This window comes from Bos indicus x Bos taurus, chromosome 4, assembly GCF_003369695.1.
Source record: "Bos indicus x Bos taurus breed Angus x Brahman F1 hybrid chromosome 4, Bos_hybrid_MaternalHap_v2.0, whole genome shotgun sequence".
Taxonomy (NCBI): domain Eukaryota; kingdom Metazoa; phylum Chordata; class Mammalia; order Artiodactyla; family Bovidae; genus Bos; species Bos indicus x Bos taurus.
In genome coordinates this window covers 63,249,021-63,267,809 of record NC_040079.1, presented here as the reverse complement: position 1 = coordinate 63,267,809, position 18,789 = coordinate 63,249,021, and the positions used below count along the sequence as shown (strand labels likewise).

General features: G+C 38.7%; 1 protein-coding gene across 3 annotated transcripts in view; it reads left to right on the top strand.

The window, feature by feature from the left end:
* Positions 1 to 18,789, top strand: part of DOCK4 (dedicator of cytokinesis 4) — a 477,735-nt gene that overhangs the window by 308,667 nt on the left and 150,279 nt on the right. For all 3 annotated transcript variants that reach the window (XM_027539557.1, XM_027539555.1, XM_027539556.1), the window contains exons 17-20: positions 10,514 to 10,670; positions 16,544 to 16,641; positions 16,749 to 16,832; positions 17,051 to 17,151. In XM_027539557.1, the coding sequence (XP_027395358.1) occupies positions 10,514 to 10,670; positions 16,544 to 16,641; positions 16,749 to 16,832; positions 17,051 to 17,151 (440 nt within the window). The remainder of the gene's footprint in view (positions 1 to 10,513; positions 10,671 to 16,543; positions 16,642 to 16,748; positions 16,833 to 17,050; positions 17,152 to 18,789) is intronic.

The following is an 18,789-nucleotide window of genomic DNA, read 5'->3' as shown; positions in this document are numbered from 1 at the left end:
ATTAATTCTTTTTCAGTTGCTTTGTTTGCTATTATTTTCTCCCATTCTGAAGGCTGTCTTTTCACCTTGCTTATATTTTCTTTCATTGTGCAAAAGCTTTTAGGTTTAATTAGGTCCCATTTGTTTATTTTTGCTTTTATTTCCATTACTCTGGGAGGTGGGTCATAGAGGATCCTGCTGTGATTTATGTCAGAGTGTTTTGCCTATGTTTTCCTCTAGGAGTTTTATAGTTTTTGGTCTTACATTTAGATCTTTAGTCCATTTCGAGTTTATTTTTGTGAATGGTGTTAGAAAGTGTTCTAGTTTCATTCTTTTACAAGTGGTTGACTAGTTTTCCCAGCCTTTTTTCCAGTGTATATTCTTCCCTCCTTTGTCAAAGATAAGGTGTCCATATGTGCGTGATTTATCTCTGGGCTTTCTGTTTTGTTCCATTGATCTATATTTCTGTCTTTGTGCCAGTACCATGCTGTCTTGATGACTGTGGCTTTGTAGTAGAGCCTGAAGTCAGGCAGGTTGATTCCTCCAGTTCCATTCTTCTTTCTCAAGATTACTTTGGCTATTCGAGGTTTTTTTATATTTCCTTACAAATTGTGAAATTATTTGTTCTAGTTCTCTGAAAAATACTGTTGGTAGCTTGATAGGGATTGCATTGAATCTATAGATTGCTTTAGGTAGTATACTCATTTTCACTATATTGATTCTTCAAATTCATGAACATGGTATATTTCCCCATCTATTTGTGTCCTCTTTGATTTCTTTCATCAGTGTTTTATAGTTTTCTATATATAGGTCTTGTGTTTCTTTAGGTAGATTTACTCCTAAGTATTTTATTCTTCTCGTTGCAATGGTGAATGGGATTGTTTCCTTAATTTCTCTTTCTGTTTTCTCATTGTTAGTGTATAGGTATGCAAGGGATTACTGTGTGTTAATTTTATATCCTGCAACTTTACTATATTCATTGATTAGCTCTAGTAATTTTCTGGTGCAGTCTTTAGGGTTTTCTATGTAAAGGATCATGTCATCTGCAAACAGTGAGAGTTTTACTACTTCTTTTCAAATCTGGATTCCTTTTATTTATTTTTCTTCTCTGATTGCTGTGGCTAAAGCTTCCAAAACTATGTTGAATAGTAGTGGTGGGAGTGGGCACCCTTTTCTTGTTCCTGACTTTAGGGGAAATGTTTCAATTTTTCACCATTGAGAATAATGTTTGCTGTGGGTTTGTCATATATAGCTTTTATTATGTTGAGGTATGTTCTTTCTATTCCTGCTTCTGGAGGGTTTTTATCATAAATGGATGTTGAATTTTGTCAAAGACCTTTTCTGCATCTATTGAGATAATCATGTTTTTTATCTTTCAATTTGTTAATGTGCGTGGTGTATTATATTGATTGATTTGCAGATATTGAAGAATCTTTGCATCCCTGGGATAAAGCCCACTTGATCATGGTGTGTGATCTTTTTAATGTGTTGTTGGATTCTGATTGCTAGAATGTTGTTAAGGAGTTTTGCACCTCTGTTCATCAGTGATATTGGCCTGTAGTTTTCTTTTTTTGTGGCATCTTTGTCAGGTTTAGGTATTAGGGTGATGGTGGCCTCACAGAATGAGTTTGGCAGTTTACCTTCCTCTGCAATTTTCTGGAAGAGCTTGAGTAGGATAGGTGTTTACACTTCTCTAAATTTTGGGTAGAATTCAGCTGTGAAGCCATCTGGTCCTGGGCTTTTGCTTGCTGAAAGATTTCTGATTACAGTTTCGATTTCCATGCTTGTGATGCATCCGTTAAGATATTCTGTTTCTTCCTGGTTCAGTTTTGAAAAGTTATACTTTTCTAAAAATTTGTCCGTTTCTTCTAAGTTGTCCATTTTATTGGCATATAGTTGCTGATAGTAGTCTCTTATCCTTTGTATTTCTGTGTTGTCTGTTGTAATTTCTCCATTTTCATTTCTAATTTTGTTGATTTTATTCTTTTCCCTTTGTTTATTGATTAGTCTGGCTAGTGGTTTGTCAATTTTATTTATCTTTTCAAAGAACCAGCTTTTAGCTCTATTGATTTTTGCTATGGTCTCTTTTGTTTCTTTTGCATTTATTTCTACCCTAATTTTTATAATTTCTTTCCTTCTACTAGCCCTTTTTCTTTAAAGACAAACTACGTTGTAATAGCTACCACACTGTTTCTTCCTGTCCCTCATGAGCCACCTGCAGGAAAGGCTGGTCTTCACTCACTGTCTCTACTTCCCTCCATCCCATTTGTCCCTTGGGCTACTTTCTGTCCTCGAAGCTCAAATGAAGTTTTCCCCTCAAGGTCACCTACACTGGCCAACCTTCTAGACACTTCCTAAATCTTCCCTTACTTGACTTCCCTATAACGTGTAATACTATTGATTACCCTTCTTGAAAATCCCACATTTTGTGGTCTGACAGTGTTCTCCTGAGTCTGATCCTTCTACTCCTTTGAGTACTCTTCTCTCTTATCTGTATTAAAAAAAAAAATTATTTAGTAAAGTATGTTTTTGTTGCATGTGCTCAGTCACTCAGTCATGTCCAACTCTTTGTGGCCCCATTAACTATAGCCTGCCAGGCTCTTTGCATGAAATTTCCCATGCAAGAATAATGCAGTGTGTTGCCATTCCCTGCTGCAGAAGATCTTGCCACCCCAGGGATCGAACCTGCATCTCTTGTATCCCAGGGATGAACCTGTGTCTTTTGTCTCCTGCATTGGTAGATGGATTCTTACCACTAGTGCCACCTGGGAATCCCCTAGTGAAGTATAGTTAACTTAGAAACATTGTGTTGATTACTGCTGTACTGCAAAATGACTCAGCTATACACATATATCTTCTTTTTCATATTCTTTTCCCTTATGGCTTATCACAGTATGTTGAATATAGTTCCCTGTGCCATACAGTAGGACTTTGTTGTTTATCCTTCCTGTATATACTAGTGTGCATCTTATCTGCATCTTAAATGTTGGTGTTATCATGGATTTAATCTTTGGACTCTATCTGTGTCTTCTACACTCTGGAACCATCTCACCCACTTCTGTGGGTTAATTTGCTACATCTCTGCTGATGATGTCCAGATCTGGGTTTGTAGTTCAGGGCTTTTACCAGCCTACTGAGCATCTTCAGTGGGATCTGCCAGAGATACCTCTTAACTCAGCTTGTCCAAAACTGAATTTTTTTTATTCCATCTCCATCCTCTCCTGTGGTGAATTGAAACCTTCAGTTTCTCTTGACTGCTCACACTTTACCTCACCATCTAAACACTTGGTTTCATGACCAGTCACTGCCTCCTCCTTGGTGGTTCTTTAAGAAATTTAAACCAGAGACAGATATCAGAATCAGCCCGAGTTTTCCTCCTTTAAGAAGTTCAGAGTAGTCCCAAGGCTTTTTTGGTCCTAAAAAGAAAAAAAATCACATCATTTAGCCACACTCAACTACATATAGTTGTCTGACTACACCTGTATTTTTTAAAACAGTTGTTTTTTCAGTTAGATAAGCGTTTCAAAAATAGTACAGAAAATTCCCATATACCCTTCACCCAACTTCTCCTTATGTTAGCATCTTACGTAACCACAGAACATTTATTGAAACTAAATTAACCTCAGTGGAATACTGTTAACACACAACTTATTTGGATGTTGCACATTTTTCCAGTACTTTTCTTTTTCTCTTCTGGGATCTAGTCTAGAACCCACATTGCGTTTAGTTGCCGTATCGTCATTGTCTCATATATGTGTTTTTCTCCCCCAGTGTCTTTATATGTTTTGTTTCTTCTGTATAACCTGTCTTTCTGTCCCTTGCCTGGCAAGCCTCTTAGTCTTTATGACTGAAGTCAAATAGCCTTTCCCCCCACAGAGTTTTCTCTACTTCCCTGGCGGAGCTAAAATCCAGGGGTCTTTACTGCTGCTTTGTCATCAGTCTTAACAAATGAGTGCAGAGGTCAGACATGTAATGCCCTCACGTACAGGTACAGTTTTTATTTCCTTGTTACATTCTTTATACTGAATTAAAAGACTCAAATAGTAGAATTTTAATACATGTTTAATACTGACATTAAGAATGATGAGTCATGTTGAAAGGATCCCCAGAAGAAGATGTTTTTCTGCCACAGCTGTTGATAAATCTGGTTCATTTAACTGGCAGTAGTTTTAAATGGATTGTCTAACTTACTATAGTTTTTAATTTAATTCTCTACATCCTGAAACTTATGGGCCCCTTAATTTTATTAATATACTATGAATCTCTGTACCAGTTAATATCTGAAGAAATTTTTTCTTGTTTATTTCTCTCAATTATATAGCTTACATTTTTGCACCTATCACTTTTCTGGATGACTGTCTGTGGCTGACCACTGCATCTCTTTCTTGTGCTCAAGACTGGGCAAAAAGTGGCCTGGGGTGTGATGTACAATTCATTGCTCCACCAACTGATTTTAATTCTGGGCAAAGAAATAGATTGTGAGCCAGGCTATATCATCTCAAAGAAGAGGCTACTACTGTTGCCACAGAGCCTTTGTTATAACTCTTCTTTAATAATCTAGGGAGTCCATCCCTCCTGTCAGATCTGATTTCAGTCTCAAGTAAAGCAGCAGGCTGGCTTTCATCTCCCTCTTCTCTAATTTGTAATAAATTAACTTCATGCCATTTTAAAATGACTTGCACAGATCCCACCCTATCGAAGCAAACACAGAATTGTCCTTTTCTGTGACAGTGACATTGTTTTGTTCCCATTATCCAGGTGCAACCTCAGGGGGTTGTAGTCATGTGGCCTGGTCTCTCCTAGGAAGAATGGCTCAGTTAATCGTTCCCACATCTCTCTGTCTGTCTCCCCCATCTGACATAATACCAGCAAGACTTTTGCTTGTCTGTGTCTGCTGCAAGAGGAGGGGAGGATATTTCTTCTTATTCTAATATCCATGTTGCCTTTTTCCGTGCCCACACTGGATTTAATGGAAAAAAAAATCATCCCTGTGCTAAAACAAAAATAGTTGCATTATGGGTATTCCCTAGAATGCAAGTGATCCGTATTTAACTACTCATTGGTTTAGGGATGTAACTGCATTTTACTGTGGTGACAAAACCATCCATCAAAAAACACAGTGATGTAGTTTTGTGCAAAGCTGCAGTGTTTTAATATTCAGATTCACAGGCATTCAGACATCCAGCCACAACTTTTTTGCACTGATATTTCCATGCTGTACTTTACCAGCTTCATTTCTGTGACTTCCTTGATTTTTAGCCCTTCACCTGGGGGAAGATTGCTCCTACCCATTTATTCTCTCCCATCCGTACCCTTGTTCAGACTCCTCCTCACAGTCCAGACTCTTCTCCCACCTGGCAGAAGAACGCTCGAGAAATTCATGGCTGACTCTTTCTCACTCCCTGGCTTCTGCTGGTGAGCTGAGCATTTCCTCTGAAGAACTGGACAACCTTTCTGGCTTAACCCTTTGCAACATCTGCTGTGCACTACAGGCCTATCTTCTGGAACCTGTTTCTAGTCTTCACTGCTCTTCAGTCTCATTTTTTTTTCTGTTTCATCCAGTGAATGAACAAATTATCTCTGACTCATCTGTTGTGTTCCTAGGCTCCCATGGCATGCCTTCTGTGCTCCTATGTGCTTCTCCTCCCCACTGCATCCAGATCACATGATCCCTTTTGCTCCCTGGGTGGTTTCAGAACACAGACCAGCCATTTCACTGTAGGACTCATAGGCTTGTTAGGTATGAAACTATTTTAGCTCCAAAGACCACTCTAAGCTCTCTCCCAGGGTGTTTCCCACAAACATAATTTGTGTGTGTGAAAAATGAAATCTTGGGGGTGATCTTTCTTAACCATACCTACCATTCAATATGTTATCTGTTAATTTTAAATTTGTTACAGCAAAACTCAAAACCTGGTTAAAACAACAGTGGAAGAGTCATTGTAGTCACGATTGCTATTTTGTATAGTAGTTGAGAGCATGAACTTTGGTTCACATCTTGGCTCTGATTCTTACTAACATTGTAATATTGAGCAAATCACATAAGCTTCTCAGGTTATGATGTTCTGCCTCACAGGATTATTATCAGAGTAAAAAAACACATGCAGAGTGCTTAGCCTGACATTTAGTAAGCCTTTGTAAATGATGGCAAATGCATGTAAATAAATGTAAATGCAGACCATGGGGTTGCAGAGTCAGACACAACTTAGCACATGACTTAGCAACTGAACAACATCAACAGAATGATCGTTGCTTGGATTGCCTTTAAAATCTCTAGTGCTGTGTGATTTGTTGAGGATGCAAGCTGAAAACCTCAGAGGACAAGAAAAGGCAGGCTGTGAGATTTTCTCTGCAGGCCACTTAAGTTCTTTGGAAATAGATTTAAACTCTAACCCCATACCTAACATATGATTTTGACTCCTAATGGACCAAAAAAAAAAAATCTATTTTGAACACCTAGTATTAGTAAATATTATAATACAGTAAATATTAAAGCAAAAAGTTCACAGAGACCAAAGAGTTTTTATGTACTTTTCTTTACTAAATTAATAGGTAGAATTCCTGCCCATCCTCTCCACTTCCTCTCCACACCAGCACCAACATACACACAACACATAACAAAAAACACAGTGGTATTATTGGTGGAAGGAAGGTCTTAACTTCTGTGTCCAAAGTAATGTTTGTATTAACGACTGTATTTTGTGTTGAGTAAGGGTGATAGAGTTCAGCTGTAAGAAGGTATCAAGATGTAACAGCTCGAAATCAGAGAGACTCCAATGCTGAGGTCTTGCCCCTAGGCTGGGGGAGAAGTGCAGTGAACTATAATAGGTGGCACTCACCTGGCCACAGTGACTGCCCCCTGTAAAGGCAGCCACGGTGTCTATTCACAGTGCCCCCTATGGGCAGAACACGACCATCGCATCTTCAATCACAGAAGTGGTTGATCCTTGACTGCAGGTTGAGCTACAGGGGTTCAGCAAGCAGACATTCTAAGAGGTTTCCAGAAGTATTCAAGAACCAGGCAGTCATTTGTGGGGATGGGGATAAGAAAGCAATCTATAGCTTCAGGATTTCTGTACACAGATGAAGCATACCAGACCAAGGCATGCTCCAGCTTCTGGGGAAGAAACCTGGAAATAACTGGATGGTGTCTGGACTGGGGTTGTATGAAGCTTCAGTTTTAATAGGAAGGAGTGGTTCAACATACCGAATACAGGTCACGCTGGAGATGGGACCAGAGCATGTTACTGACCCTACAAACAATATCCAGGCAGAAAAAAATAGGACCAGTGTAGGGTGCTGTGCTCCAAGCCCTGATACCAGAACAAGACTGAGAAGAGGGGATGGTGACCCCAGGTTCCATAACTTTACATTGCTAAGCACTTTTTATTCAGGAAAGCATCTGAAGTGTTCACGTTATAATTATTTTTAAACTATATATGCACTCTTCTGTCTAATGAAATATCTTACCGAAGCATTTGGAGCCATAACTTGAGAAGAGAGTTTCTTGTGTTTATTGGTTCTCCTGTTACTGGGCAGATGTGCCGGGAAGAACATCTTGTAATATTCTGATTTTGTTTCTCTAAGCTTATTAGAGTTGTCTTTCTTAAAGATTTAGTATTAAAAAATGTTTGTAAATCACACAGATTAGCCTAGAATACCAAAGGGGTTCTGCGCTTAATTTCCTACCTGTTCCCAAGACACTAGCCTTAAAAATAAATATATACATTAAAAACAATAAAGTTCCTAAATTTAGTTATTTAGTTAAACTAAATACTAAGTTTAGCATAACTAAATTTATTTAGCTCAAAATAAGGTAAGCTATACTGATTCTATATCTGTTACAATATATTTTTCTCAAAATTTTAATTTAAAGTCACCTTCATTACAGAAACAGTATATAGATAAACAAAAATAAAAACACCATATTCTGATTGCTCAGATGATGTTAACTATTAGGGTATATGATGATGTTACCCCTTAGGGTATATCTTTCTGGAGGTTCTTCTGTATGAACTTTTTTTTACCCAGATGATGTTATTTATTTTAGTAGACTTTTAAAAGAGTAGCTTAGTATACAATAAAGTTGAGAGTAAAGGATAGAGACTTCCCTTCCACCCTCTGCCCTGGCATATGTGTAGCTTCCTCCATTGTCAGCATCATTCACCAGAAAGGTACATATTTATTTTAGCCAAGGTTGAATCTGCATTGACACATCATCATTACCCAAAGCCCTTAGTTTACTAGGGTTCACTCTTTTTTTATGCATAATTTTATTTTTCTTGATTTTTGGCTGTGCTGGGTCTTTGTTGCTATGCCGGCTTTTCTCTACTCACAGAGAGTGAGGGACGTTCTCTAATTGTGCTCAGGCTTCCCATCGTGGTGGCTTCTCTTGTTGCCGAGCGCAGGCTCTAGGGCGCACAGGCTTCAGTAGCTGAGGCACGTGGGCTCAGTAGTTGTGGCTCCCGGGCGCTAGAACACAGGCTCAGTTGTTGTGGCACACGGGCTTAATTGCTCCACAACATGTGGGATCTTCCCAGATCAGGGATCGAACCCATGTCTCCTGCTTTGGCAGATGGATTCTATACCACTGAGCTACCAGGGAAACCCTAGGTTTCACTCTTGTTTTTGTGTATTCTGTGGATTTGGACAAATGTATAGTGACATGTATCTATCATCATAATATCATACTGCCCTAGAAAAATCTTCCGTGGTCTGTCTGTTCATCCTTTCTCCTACTCCCAACCTCTGGAAACCACTAATTTTTTTTTTAACTGTCTTCATAGTTCTGCACTTTCTAGAATATTACATAGTTAGAATCATGGAGTTTGTAGACTTTTCAGATTGGCTTCTTTCACTTAGTGATATGCATTGTTTCCTCCATGTCTTTTCATGGCTTGGTAGCTCATTTATTTTTAGCACTGAAATGGTATTCTGGTTTCTGGATGTACCACATTTATCTATTCATGTACTGAAGAATATCTCGGTTGCTTCATTATATGTATTTTTTATTTTTTTATTGAAGTATAGTTTATTTACAATGTTGTGCCAATCTCTGCTATACAGCAAAGTAACTCAGTGATACACATGTAATAGACATGCTTTTTTTAATATTCTTTTCCATTATCGTTTATTGCAAGATATTGAATATAGTTTCCTGTGCTATACAATAGGACCTTATTATTTTTTTATTTACTTTTTCCAGTTAATGACTTTTCCAATCATTAATTTTTTTTATCTCATCTAGAACTTAGTCAATGTATCAATTCCAAAAGAAAATCCTTTTCAGCAAGTTTGTCCAAATCCAGGGCCATTATATTGTATCTGGCTCTTACATATCTCTTAAGTATTATTTAATCTAGAGTAATCCTTTTTTTTTCCCCCACAAAACTTGACTTGTGGAGTCAAAGACAGGCATCCTGCAGAAAGTGCCGCCTTCTGAGTTTGTCTGGTTGCTTCCCCATAGCATTCAGCATGTTGCTCTGTCCTTTGTATTATCTGTGAAGTGGAAGGTGAATCTGTTGGTGTCACCCATTCAGGCTCCACAGCTTTGGGAGGAATGCATTGCGAGGATGATGTGTTGTTTTTGTTGCCCTGCATCAGAGGGCCGACAGCCCAATCCCCCGACGTGCAGTTACATTTGTCCCCTTGCCGGTAGGAGGGAATCTGTGTGGTAGCGTAGAATGTTCATTTGCTCATCAACAATTTTCCTACTGATTTTAGCATTTAGTGACAACCCTTGACTAAAGAAAGAATTACACTAGGAATATGAAACTGTAGTTTTAAAACCTATAATTTCTTTTACATTTGTTGACTGACATTTTCTGTAGGGATTTCTCACCATAGTGGGATTATTATATTATCATGAAATACAGAGTCCTTTAATTGCCTGTTTTCAAAGTAAGGAGTTGTTTAATATCTACCTCAGAGGAGATGTGGGAAGAATTTAAGCACTTTTTTAAAATGCTATGGTTGTGGGATGAGGGGTGGTGGTGGGAGGGAGGCTCAAGATGGAGGGGATATATGTGTGTGTAGATATATATGTATATATATATATATATATATAGTTATGGTTGATTCGCGTTGTATGACAGAAACCAACACAACATTGTAAAGCAATTATCCTCCAGTTAAAAGATTTTTAAAATGCTATGGTCACTGCAATATGATTTCTTGAGCACTTCCAATGTATCGGGCTCTATGTAAAGGCCTCACGTAATCTAATTTGTTTGGCAGCATAGTGAGGTCATAGAGATAGAAAACGGAAATCATAAGAGGCTGAATAACTTGATACAGTTACTTGTGTGGGAAGTAAGAGAGCTAGAATTCAAACCCAAATGGGTCTGCGTCCAAAATAAGTGAGTTATTCCTCTTAGACATTTTTGTTGCATTTTACTTAAAAGCCAAATTCTGTTTGTAATGATATTTGGAATATTTCCCAGTTCTTAAAAACTAGAAATGAATATTATGCTTAATAATTCTCAAGAGGTCTCTTAACTCTCCCCCTTCCATTTTTTAAAATATTTTTTTACAGTGTGAAGAAAACACAAATCTTCAGGATACTACCCGCTACCTCAAACTTCCTTTTTCCAAGGGCATTCTCCTTGGGAATAATAATCAAGCCATGAAGGCCACAAAGGAGTCTTTTTGGATAACATCTTTTCTCTGTTCCACAAAACTCACACAAAACGGTAATGTATAATACTGCTTTATTTGAAAGCCCCTGTATTTAAGTACTCATGCGAATTTTAGTTGGATATTCTGTAAACATCAGTTTTATATTTAAGAACTTTGCACTAGAAAAATTGTTGTTGATCCTTCTGTTTGTGGTTTTTAATAAAATAAAAGTAATTGTGACCCAACAAACAGCTAAATGTGTATAGTTTAAGGACTACAGAATTATCCTGGTATTGGAACCCAATACTCAAGTCCTCAAATAAACCATCAAAACCCAGCTGCTTAAAAAAAAAAAAAAAAAAGGCAAAGTTTACCACCAACTTAATCTCTCTTGCTTCATAAACTGTGCTAATTGCAGGCTTCAGAGTAAATGCTGTTTTCTGTTTAATTAGATGGATATTACTTTTCTATTCTAGCATTACTTTTTATGTCAGTGATGGTTTAGAAAGTTATGATTAAGAAAGCAAGCTCTTCTCCTTGGCAAATTGTTCTGAAAGCATTGTCTGTAATGAAGGAAGTAAATTAAATATTTTTGAATTCTTCATGGTCACCATGTAAGGCTTCTGGAAAGCATCCTGAATGCCATATAATAAAATTAGTCTCATTCTGTTGAAGACAATCACTTTATAATAAGGTATGTCTCTTCCTTGACTTTAGGATTGGGTTACATTCTTTTGATAAGCCCGTGGTAACTTGAATAAGATAAGTAGAATATGCATTTATTACACCTAACCTACAAAGCATCATGGGGCTTCCCAGGTGGCTCAGACGGCAAAGAATCTGCCTGCAATGCTGGAGATGCAGGTTCGATCCCTGAATCAGGAAGATCCCTTGTAGCAGGAACTGACAACTCACTCCAGTATTCTTGCCTGGAGAATTCCATGGACAGAGGAACTTGGTGGGCTACAGTCCATAGGGTTGCAAAGAGTCAGACATGACTGAGCATGCACATACCACCACGACCACAAAACATCTAAGAAAAGTTCTTTCTTCTGTGTCATACAGCTTGGCCCAGCCTACACTAAACAAGCTCAGAACACTTACAGTAGCTTCCACCTGGGCAAAATTCTCTAACACAGAGCCTATTTTATAATATAATGTTGAATGTCTCGCATAACTTATTGGATACTGTACTAAGAGTGAAAAACAGAATGGTTGTATTAATAACCATATTGCTTCTTTACCTTTATGATCACTTGGCTGTCTGGCATCTGAGGCTCAATGCTCAACATTATAGGAGGCTGTTGTACTGCATGTAGCTAACCCAGGAAAATACCTGAACTCCAAAATTGAAGTATAGTTTCTAAATGATTTCATATCACTTTTGCACCCATGTAAAGTCAAAAATCTGAAGCCAAATCATAGTAAATCAGGGCTCTGTATTGTTAGGCAAAAAAAATGCTCCTGTGCTTAAACTTTTTAAAGTGTTATTGGTTCTTTCTTCTGTGTCATGTAGTAAGAAATACGTATCTTTTCTCAGAACATGGAATGAGAAAAGAAGCAAATTTTGGCGTTATTATAATGACCACTTTTAATGATACCATCCAATTTGTCAAACAGTGCTACTGTATTTATATAGGACCTTGGCAAATTATTTTTTTTACATTTATATTGGGTTTCATTTATCCCCTTCCAGAGGTATTTTTGGAGACATATTTCTAAAAATAAACTATGTAGTTTATTTTTAGTAAGTTTGATTGAAGGTAGCTATTGCCAAATTAGGTTATTACATCAGACTATCAGTATTCAATGGTTAATAATCTTACTTAAATAAAACCTTCATTGACAGAATTCCGTTATGACTAAATGGCATTTACCAAATCTCAGACATTTTTTTTTTTTTTTGTGAGAAGAGTCTAACCCCATAGAGGTTGTGAAAATAATAAAATCAACGTTTTTGACTCCCTTAGGTGTTATTTTCATTCATCCTATATGGATGAGTTGTGTGTCTCTAAAGAATCTGGTTCGTATTTAACTCTCTGCCTCCATTAGATTATTTTCAGCCAGTATTAGTTGTCAGTTACTGCTGTAGTAATTATTATAAACTTATTGGCTTAAAACAACAATAATTTATTATCTTATAATTTTGGAGGTAGAAAGTCTGCAGTCTTATTCCCTGGGCTAAAATCAAGGTGTCAGCAGGGCCACGTTCCCTCTTGAAATCTCTAGGAGGGAATCCCTTTATTTACCTTTTCTAGCTCCTAGGAAGCACCTGTAGTCCCTGGCTACAGGCCCCTTTCTCCATCTTCCAAGACAGCAACAAAGCATATTCGATCTCTCTGACTCTGATCATCTTCCATCTTTTAAGGACCCCTGTGATGAGAGTGCTCCCACCAAATCATCCAGGATAATACCCCATTTAAAAAATCTTTAACTTAATCACACCTGTAAAACTCTTTTGTCAGTTAAGATAAATCCATGGGTTAGAATATGGACATCTTTGGGGGCCATTATTCTTCCAAAGATATAAACCTAACAATACATTCTCTGCCATGAAAACATTTGGCCCTGCCTGCTTAATTATTTCTAGTTCTAGGGTTTAGGCTATTAGACAGAACTGTGAACATAAGACAGGAAAACAAATCCTGATAACTAGAAGCTGCTGCTCTGTAAAAGCAGAGAACATTTTTCAAGTAAATAAACTATTCACGAAGTCATTAAACATCTCACTATATAGAAAGCAACGCTTGACACATTATTGAAGACTAATAAGTGCTTAATTACCATTGTGACTTTGATTAACCTTGTCAATGTTGGACAGCTCAAAATGAGGCAGGAAATGAATAGTGTGTTTAAAGACACGGGACAGAGGGAGGAAGGAAGTTCTTTTTTCTGAAATTTACATGCTAGACACATGTCTCTGTGTAGAAGTAATCCACTTCCAAATTGGAATTAAATTTTTTTTGTATTCATTTTACTCGACTTGGAAAATATACAAATCCCATTTCCATTACAATTGGGCATTTAGTAAGTGATGTGGCCTCTAGGACAGTTTCCTAGAGCAGATTTGCATTTCAGGATTTCTAAAGTGTGTCTGTCTACACACATTCTGTGTCTTCCAGTGTCATTCTTAGATAGCGTAGTGAGGCTAGTGCACTGGCTGGACTGGACATCTGTGATTGCCAGATCAAGGAAATATTTTAAGTTTCTTAAAAGTAGGGATCAGAAAAGGAATCACTTTACTTGTTTGTTAGCTTCCTTGGACTGTTAAAGACAACTTTTTAAAACGTTAAGAAAAAATGAAAACAGTGCTTAAATTCAGTCTAACATTTGTGCCAATACCGACTGTTCCATATCCCCTTCTCCCTCCAGTAATGGGTGGTTTATTCAGTCTCTTCCTGAGATGGTGGTTTAAAAAAAAAAAAAAAAGTAGGGATCAGGTCATCCACCTATTTTATAGCTCTTGGCAGATCAGACATACAGTCAGTACACACTTAAATGATAGTTGAATGGAATGTATAAAATTCTCATTTTCAGTAATAGGTCCTAGCTGCAAATTGGCAACTGAGGTATCTTCAAATGGCTAAAATAAAGACCTAAGAGATGATAATTTTGACTTGATTCTGAGTACATGGCATACATGATTAATTGTGTCCAGATGGACAAAGTATAATACATTATTCTCCTTTTGGCTTCATTGGGAGCAGTCTAACGATTCCTCAGACTTCTTGCAGGAAAGATGAATAGCCCCATCCCGGACCGCTGTCATCTGCTATCCAGCTCTGCTGATGACAGTCCTATTCCTTGTCCTCTACTGATGCCACTTTGCAGCCTGTAGAGCCTCCTTCTTCCTCTGCACAGGGTCCACCCCTCACGTTGAACGCTCCTGCAAAGGCCTCATTCTAAAGGGCAGGGAGAGAGAAGGAGGGGGCAGAGCTGGATAGGAGGGGGAGTGGGAAGTAAATGGTAGCGCAAATTATAAAAGAGGGGCTGCCAGGGAAGGCGGCAGGCACCCTGAAGCTAGATGTGGGAAGTCCGAGCAGGCCAGCAAGCAGACCAGGAGAATCCTGGAGAACTTTCTTTGGTCAGCTGGTCTCACCCTGTAGAATCTCTCATCTAAATATAACCAATCATATTTTAAAATGTTTCAATCATACCTCCAGGGTGTCTGAGTTAGACGTGAATGTTCAACATTTTCAGGGTTTTCTGCTATGAAAATAATCATAAATTCCTTTTTCAATGTCAGTTTTTGAAAAATTCCCTCATTTTTCTAAGTCTAAGTCCTCCTCCTCCTCTTACCCCTATTTGTTATAGAAAAATGTTCCTATTTAGTGCTAAGTTTCCTACTTTTGGTTCCTTTGTGGTTTTTCCCTTGAAATTGGCTTTGGTGGAAGTTGCTTCTATTTCCTCTTGAGATTCTTATGTTTTTTCTCTTTATTTACTGTGTGTGTTAGATGCTCCACTGTTTCCAACTCTTTGCGACTCTATGGACTGTAGCCCACCAGGCTCCTCTGTCCATAGGATTCTACAGGCAAGGATACTGGAGTGGGTAGCCATTTCCTTCTCCAGGGGATCTTCCTGACCTAGGGATCTTTGTTTACTATGTCATGTTTTCTTTCTCATCATAACTATCTCCTTGATTATTTGTTATTGTGTTTGGTGTTTGCTTTTTTTTTTTTTTTTGGTCTTTCTTGCCTCTTGGCAAGTCCCATTCAAGTTTCTCCTGAAACAAGTGCTTTGAAGCAGAAAACCCCTCCTGGCTTCCCTCATGGCTTCTCTAGTGTCTCAGTCCCACTGGCACCAGGAGAATAGCCCTGCCAGGTTCCCCTGCCCTGGGCACGTCCTGCTTCCATGAGCCTTGTCAGTTGTTACTGCTGTCATTGGCGTCCGATGCCACTGACTCCTTGTTCCCTTTGGAGACCAGTGAAGATGGGCACCATGTGCAGGAGCTTCTGCCCAGGAAGGAGGAGGAAAGGATTTATTCCCTCACCAGTGAAGAGGTTCCCTGAGGACTCTGCTGGACACAGGGCTCACATGTCAGGTCAGAAAGAAAAGGGAATTGAAGAGCTGGGACCTGCTTTTGCCCAGAGTCTAGGGTGGAAGATGGTCACAGAGTCCAGGAATTGGCCCTGTCAGGTCCAAGGGCTCATTTGCTGGTCTGACAGTTGACTGGACTTGTCATCATTGTATGGTTTCCCAGGTGTCTCAGTGGTTAAAACCCATCTGCCAATGCAGGAGACACAGGTTTGATCCCTCGGTCAGGAAGATCTTCTGGAAGAGGGCATGACAACCCAATCCAGTATTCTTGCCTAGAGAATTCCATGGCCAGAGGAGCCTGGTGGGCTACAGTCCATAGTGTTGCAAAGAGTCGGACCCGACTGAAGCAACTTGACATGGCATGGTATGGCATCATTGCGCAGGAACCTTCTAGTCATGCCAGGTTTGGGTCACATTGTCAAGAAGACCTTCATTGCCAAATGGAATTGGTTACTTGGCAGAGTGCTATGTCTTGGGAGCAGAAAAGAGAATCAAGTGGGTTTCCAGCCCTCAAGAATCTCCCAGTTTAATTGGAGGAGGCAGAAAATTCTCCAGCCAGTACTTACCAACTGCCTGCTGTGTGCCTGCTCTGTTCCAGTGCTAGCACTAAGTTGGGGCCGAGCTCAATGAGGTTTTTTTCTCTTGGAGTTTACAGTCTTTGGGCAAATACAAGTAGCCTGAGAACTGAAGGATAAGCAAGAGTTTGTCAGTCAAGAGCACTGGGAAGGGAGAAAGAGAACACACTGTAATGAATGCCATCTTAGAGGGTTAGTTGGAGTCTGGGGGAGCCTGCAGTTTGGGTGACCAGGTGGCAACATATTTAAGAATTCACTGTTTACCAGTTAGAACACTTTCCTGTGAGAGACTGTTCTCTATCAAGGCAACTAATCTTCCTTTTCTGTTTGGACAGGTGATATGCTTGATCTTTTGAAATGGAGAACCCACCCAGACAAGATCACAGGCTGTCTCTCTAAATTAAAAGAAATTGATGGCTCCGAGATAGTAAAGGTAAATGCATCCTGTTATCCTTCTCTTAGAAATTTGTGGGATAAAGAATACTTAGAGGGGAAAGACAGAGGATATTTTATTTATGCTTTTACTTCTTTATCTAACAGTTTCTGCAAGATACACTGGATACCTTATTTGGAATTTTAGATGAAAATTCCCAAAAATATGGGTCTAAAGTGTTTGATTCATTGGTGAGTTTAAATTAACTTTATACCTTAATTTTGTCTTTAAATCTTGACTTTGATAAGACTGGTTTAGGAATGTGCACTTAATAGAATGAGCTCACTTGAAAGGAAACCTTCCCAAATCAAAAACAAACAAACAAACAAAAGAAACCTTCCCACTCCCCCTGCCAAAAAAGTCTTGGTTTGCATTCAGTTTTGTAAAACTCTGTTTTGTTTTGTTTTAGGTTCACATAATCAATTTGCTGCAAGATAGCAAATTTCATCATTTTAAACCTGTAATGGACACTTACATTGAGAGTCATTTTGCTGGGGCACTTGCATACAGGTAAGGTCCTTTATCTTATAATTGGTTTAGAAACAGTTCCTTTTGAACTTTTTAAAGCAGAACCAGCTATGTAGGAAAATTTAAAAGAGAATGTAGGAAGAAATGAAGCACAGCTACTCAAGTATCTCTTGAGACAGTATCTTCCTTTTTCACACATCTTTTTGATGGCTGAAACTTATTTTGATTTTAAAAGGTTGGGTAAGGGGGAGAACTTCCTGAGTTCTAGTCCTGAAACCTAAAATATAATGTTTTCTTTTTGCCTCTGTTTCACTTGATCTTCTGTAGTCTAAAATACCTGGTTATTTCATTTTGACAGTCAAGAGCCCCATTTAATCATCACACTCCTTGGTAATTCTAGATGTCTTTAAGAAAGAAATATAATGGGAAAACAGCCTTTGCCATCATACCATTTTAAAGTCCTTTGTTCATTCATTTGTTAATATTTATTGAGTGCCTCCTGCATGTCAGACACTAAGCTTTGTGCTGATTGTATGAAGAGCTGGCCCATGAATGCAAGGGGTTCAGTTATTAGACTCTATCCTCTGTTACCAGCTGCCATTTTAACCGCTGCTCCTTTCTTATCCACTCAGATAAGATAAGCAAGACTAAAAGTGAATGAATAATGACATGCTGTAGCTGGTACCTGCCTACATGTAGCCTAGAAGATAATAACTCCTCTCTTTCTGTCCTATGGGTGACATCTTCCTGGTCATGGGCCTGCTTAAATACAGCCCTGAAATGTACCCCAAAGTTCCATCTCCCCATTCCACTGCTGTCATTGCTATTCTGCCAGTTTTTTTTAGTTTATAATTGTTTTTTTTAAATTAGGGGATAATTGCTTTTCAATGTTGTATTAGTTTCTGCTGTACAAAGTGAATCAGCTGTATGTATACATAAATCCTCTCCCTAGCCTCCTACCACCACCCCCCATCCCACCCCAGGTCATCACAGAGCACCGAGCTGAGCTCCCTATGTTATACAGCAGCTGCCAATGCTTTTATCTTATACACTAAATACCTATGGGCATGTGCACGCAGTCGTCTATTCCCAGAAGTGCGTTAAAGGGGCATGGAATCAGGGCTTTGCCCTTTCCCCCCATCTGTGTGCTGTATAAAAGATAGTAGGTAACCAGGTAAGCATTTCATCCAGTTCCTTTGGTTGTTTGCTTCCATAGCCTGGTAAGATTTACACCTCTGATGTTTAAGTGAATGGAGTCATTTTTGCAAGACTTGACCTTCTACCGACGTGAGTTTTTCAGAGGGTGAAATGTTTGAGCAAGGATAGTTTTGCCCTTGACCTAACAGTTTGGGCTCTGGTGTGAGGGGTCACTGTTCCAAGTGATACTGTCTCTGGAAACTAGAAAACAGTGGTGTAATGTCTAAACTTCAGATTAGCCAGGAATGCAGCTAATCAGTTCTAATAAGACAAATAAGGCCCGTGGAATCTTCTTGGGCCAGAATCATGACCACTCATCCTCAAAAGTAGTGTTCCCATCAGCATATACTGACTGGAATAACCATGAATTCTCCTCGGACAGAGAAAATTTTAAAAAATTGCTGTTTTCTAGACACCAAGAACTGGCCAGTGTTAAAGGTCACGTGACTGCAATCTTGATAATTTGAGGTGTGGAGGTTAATT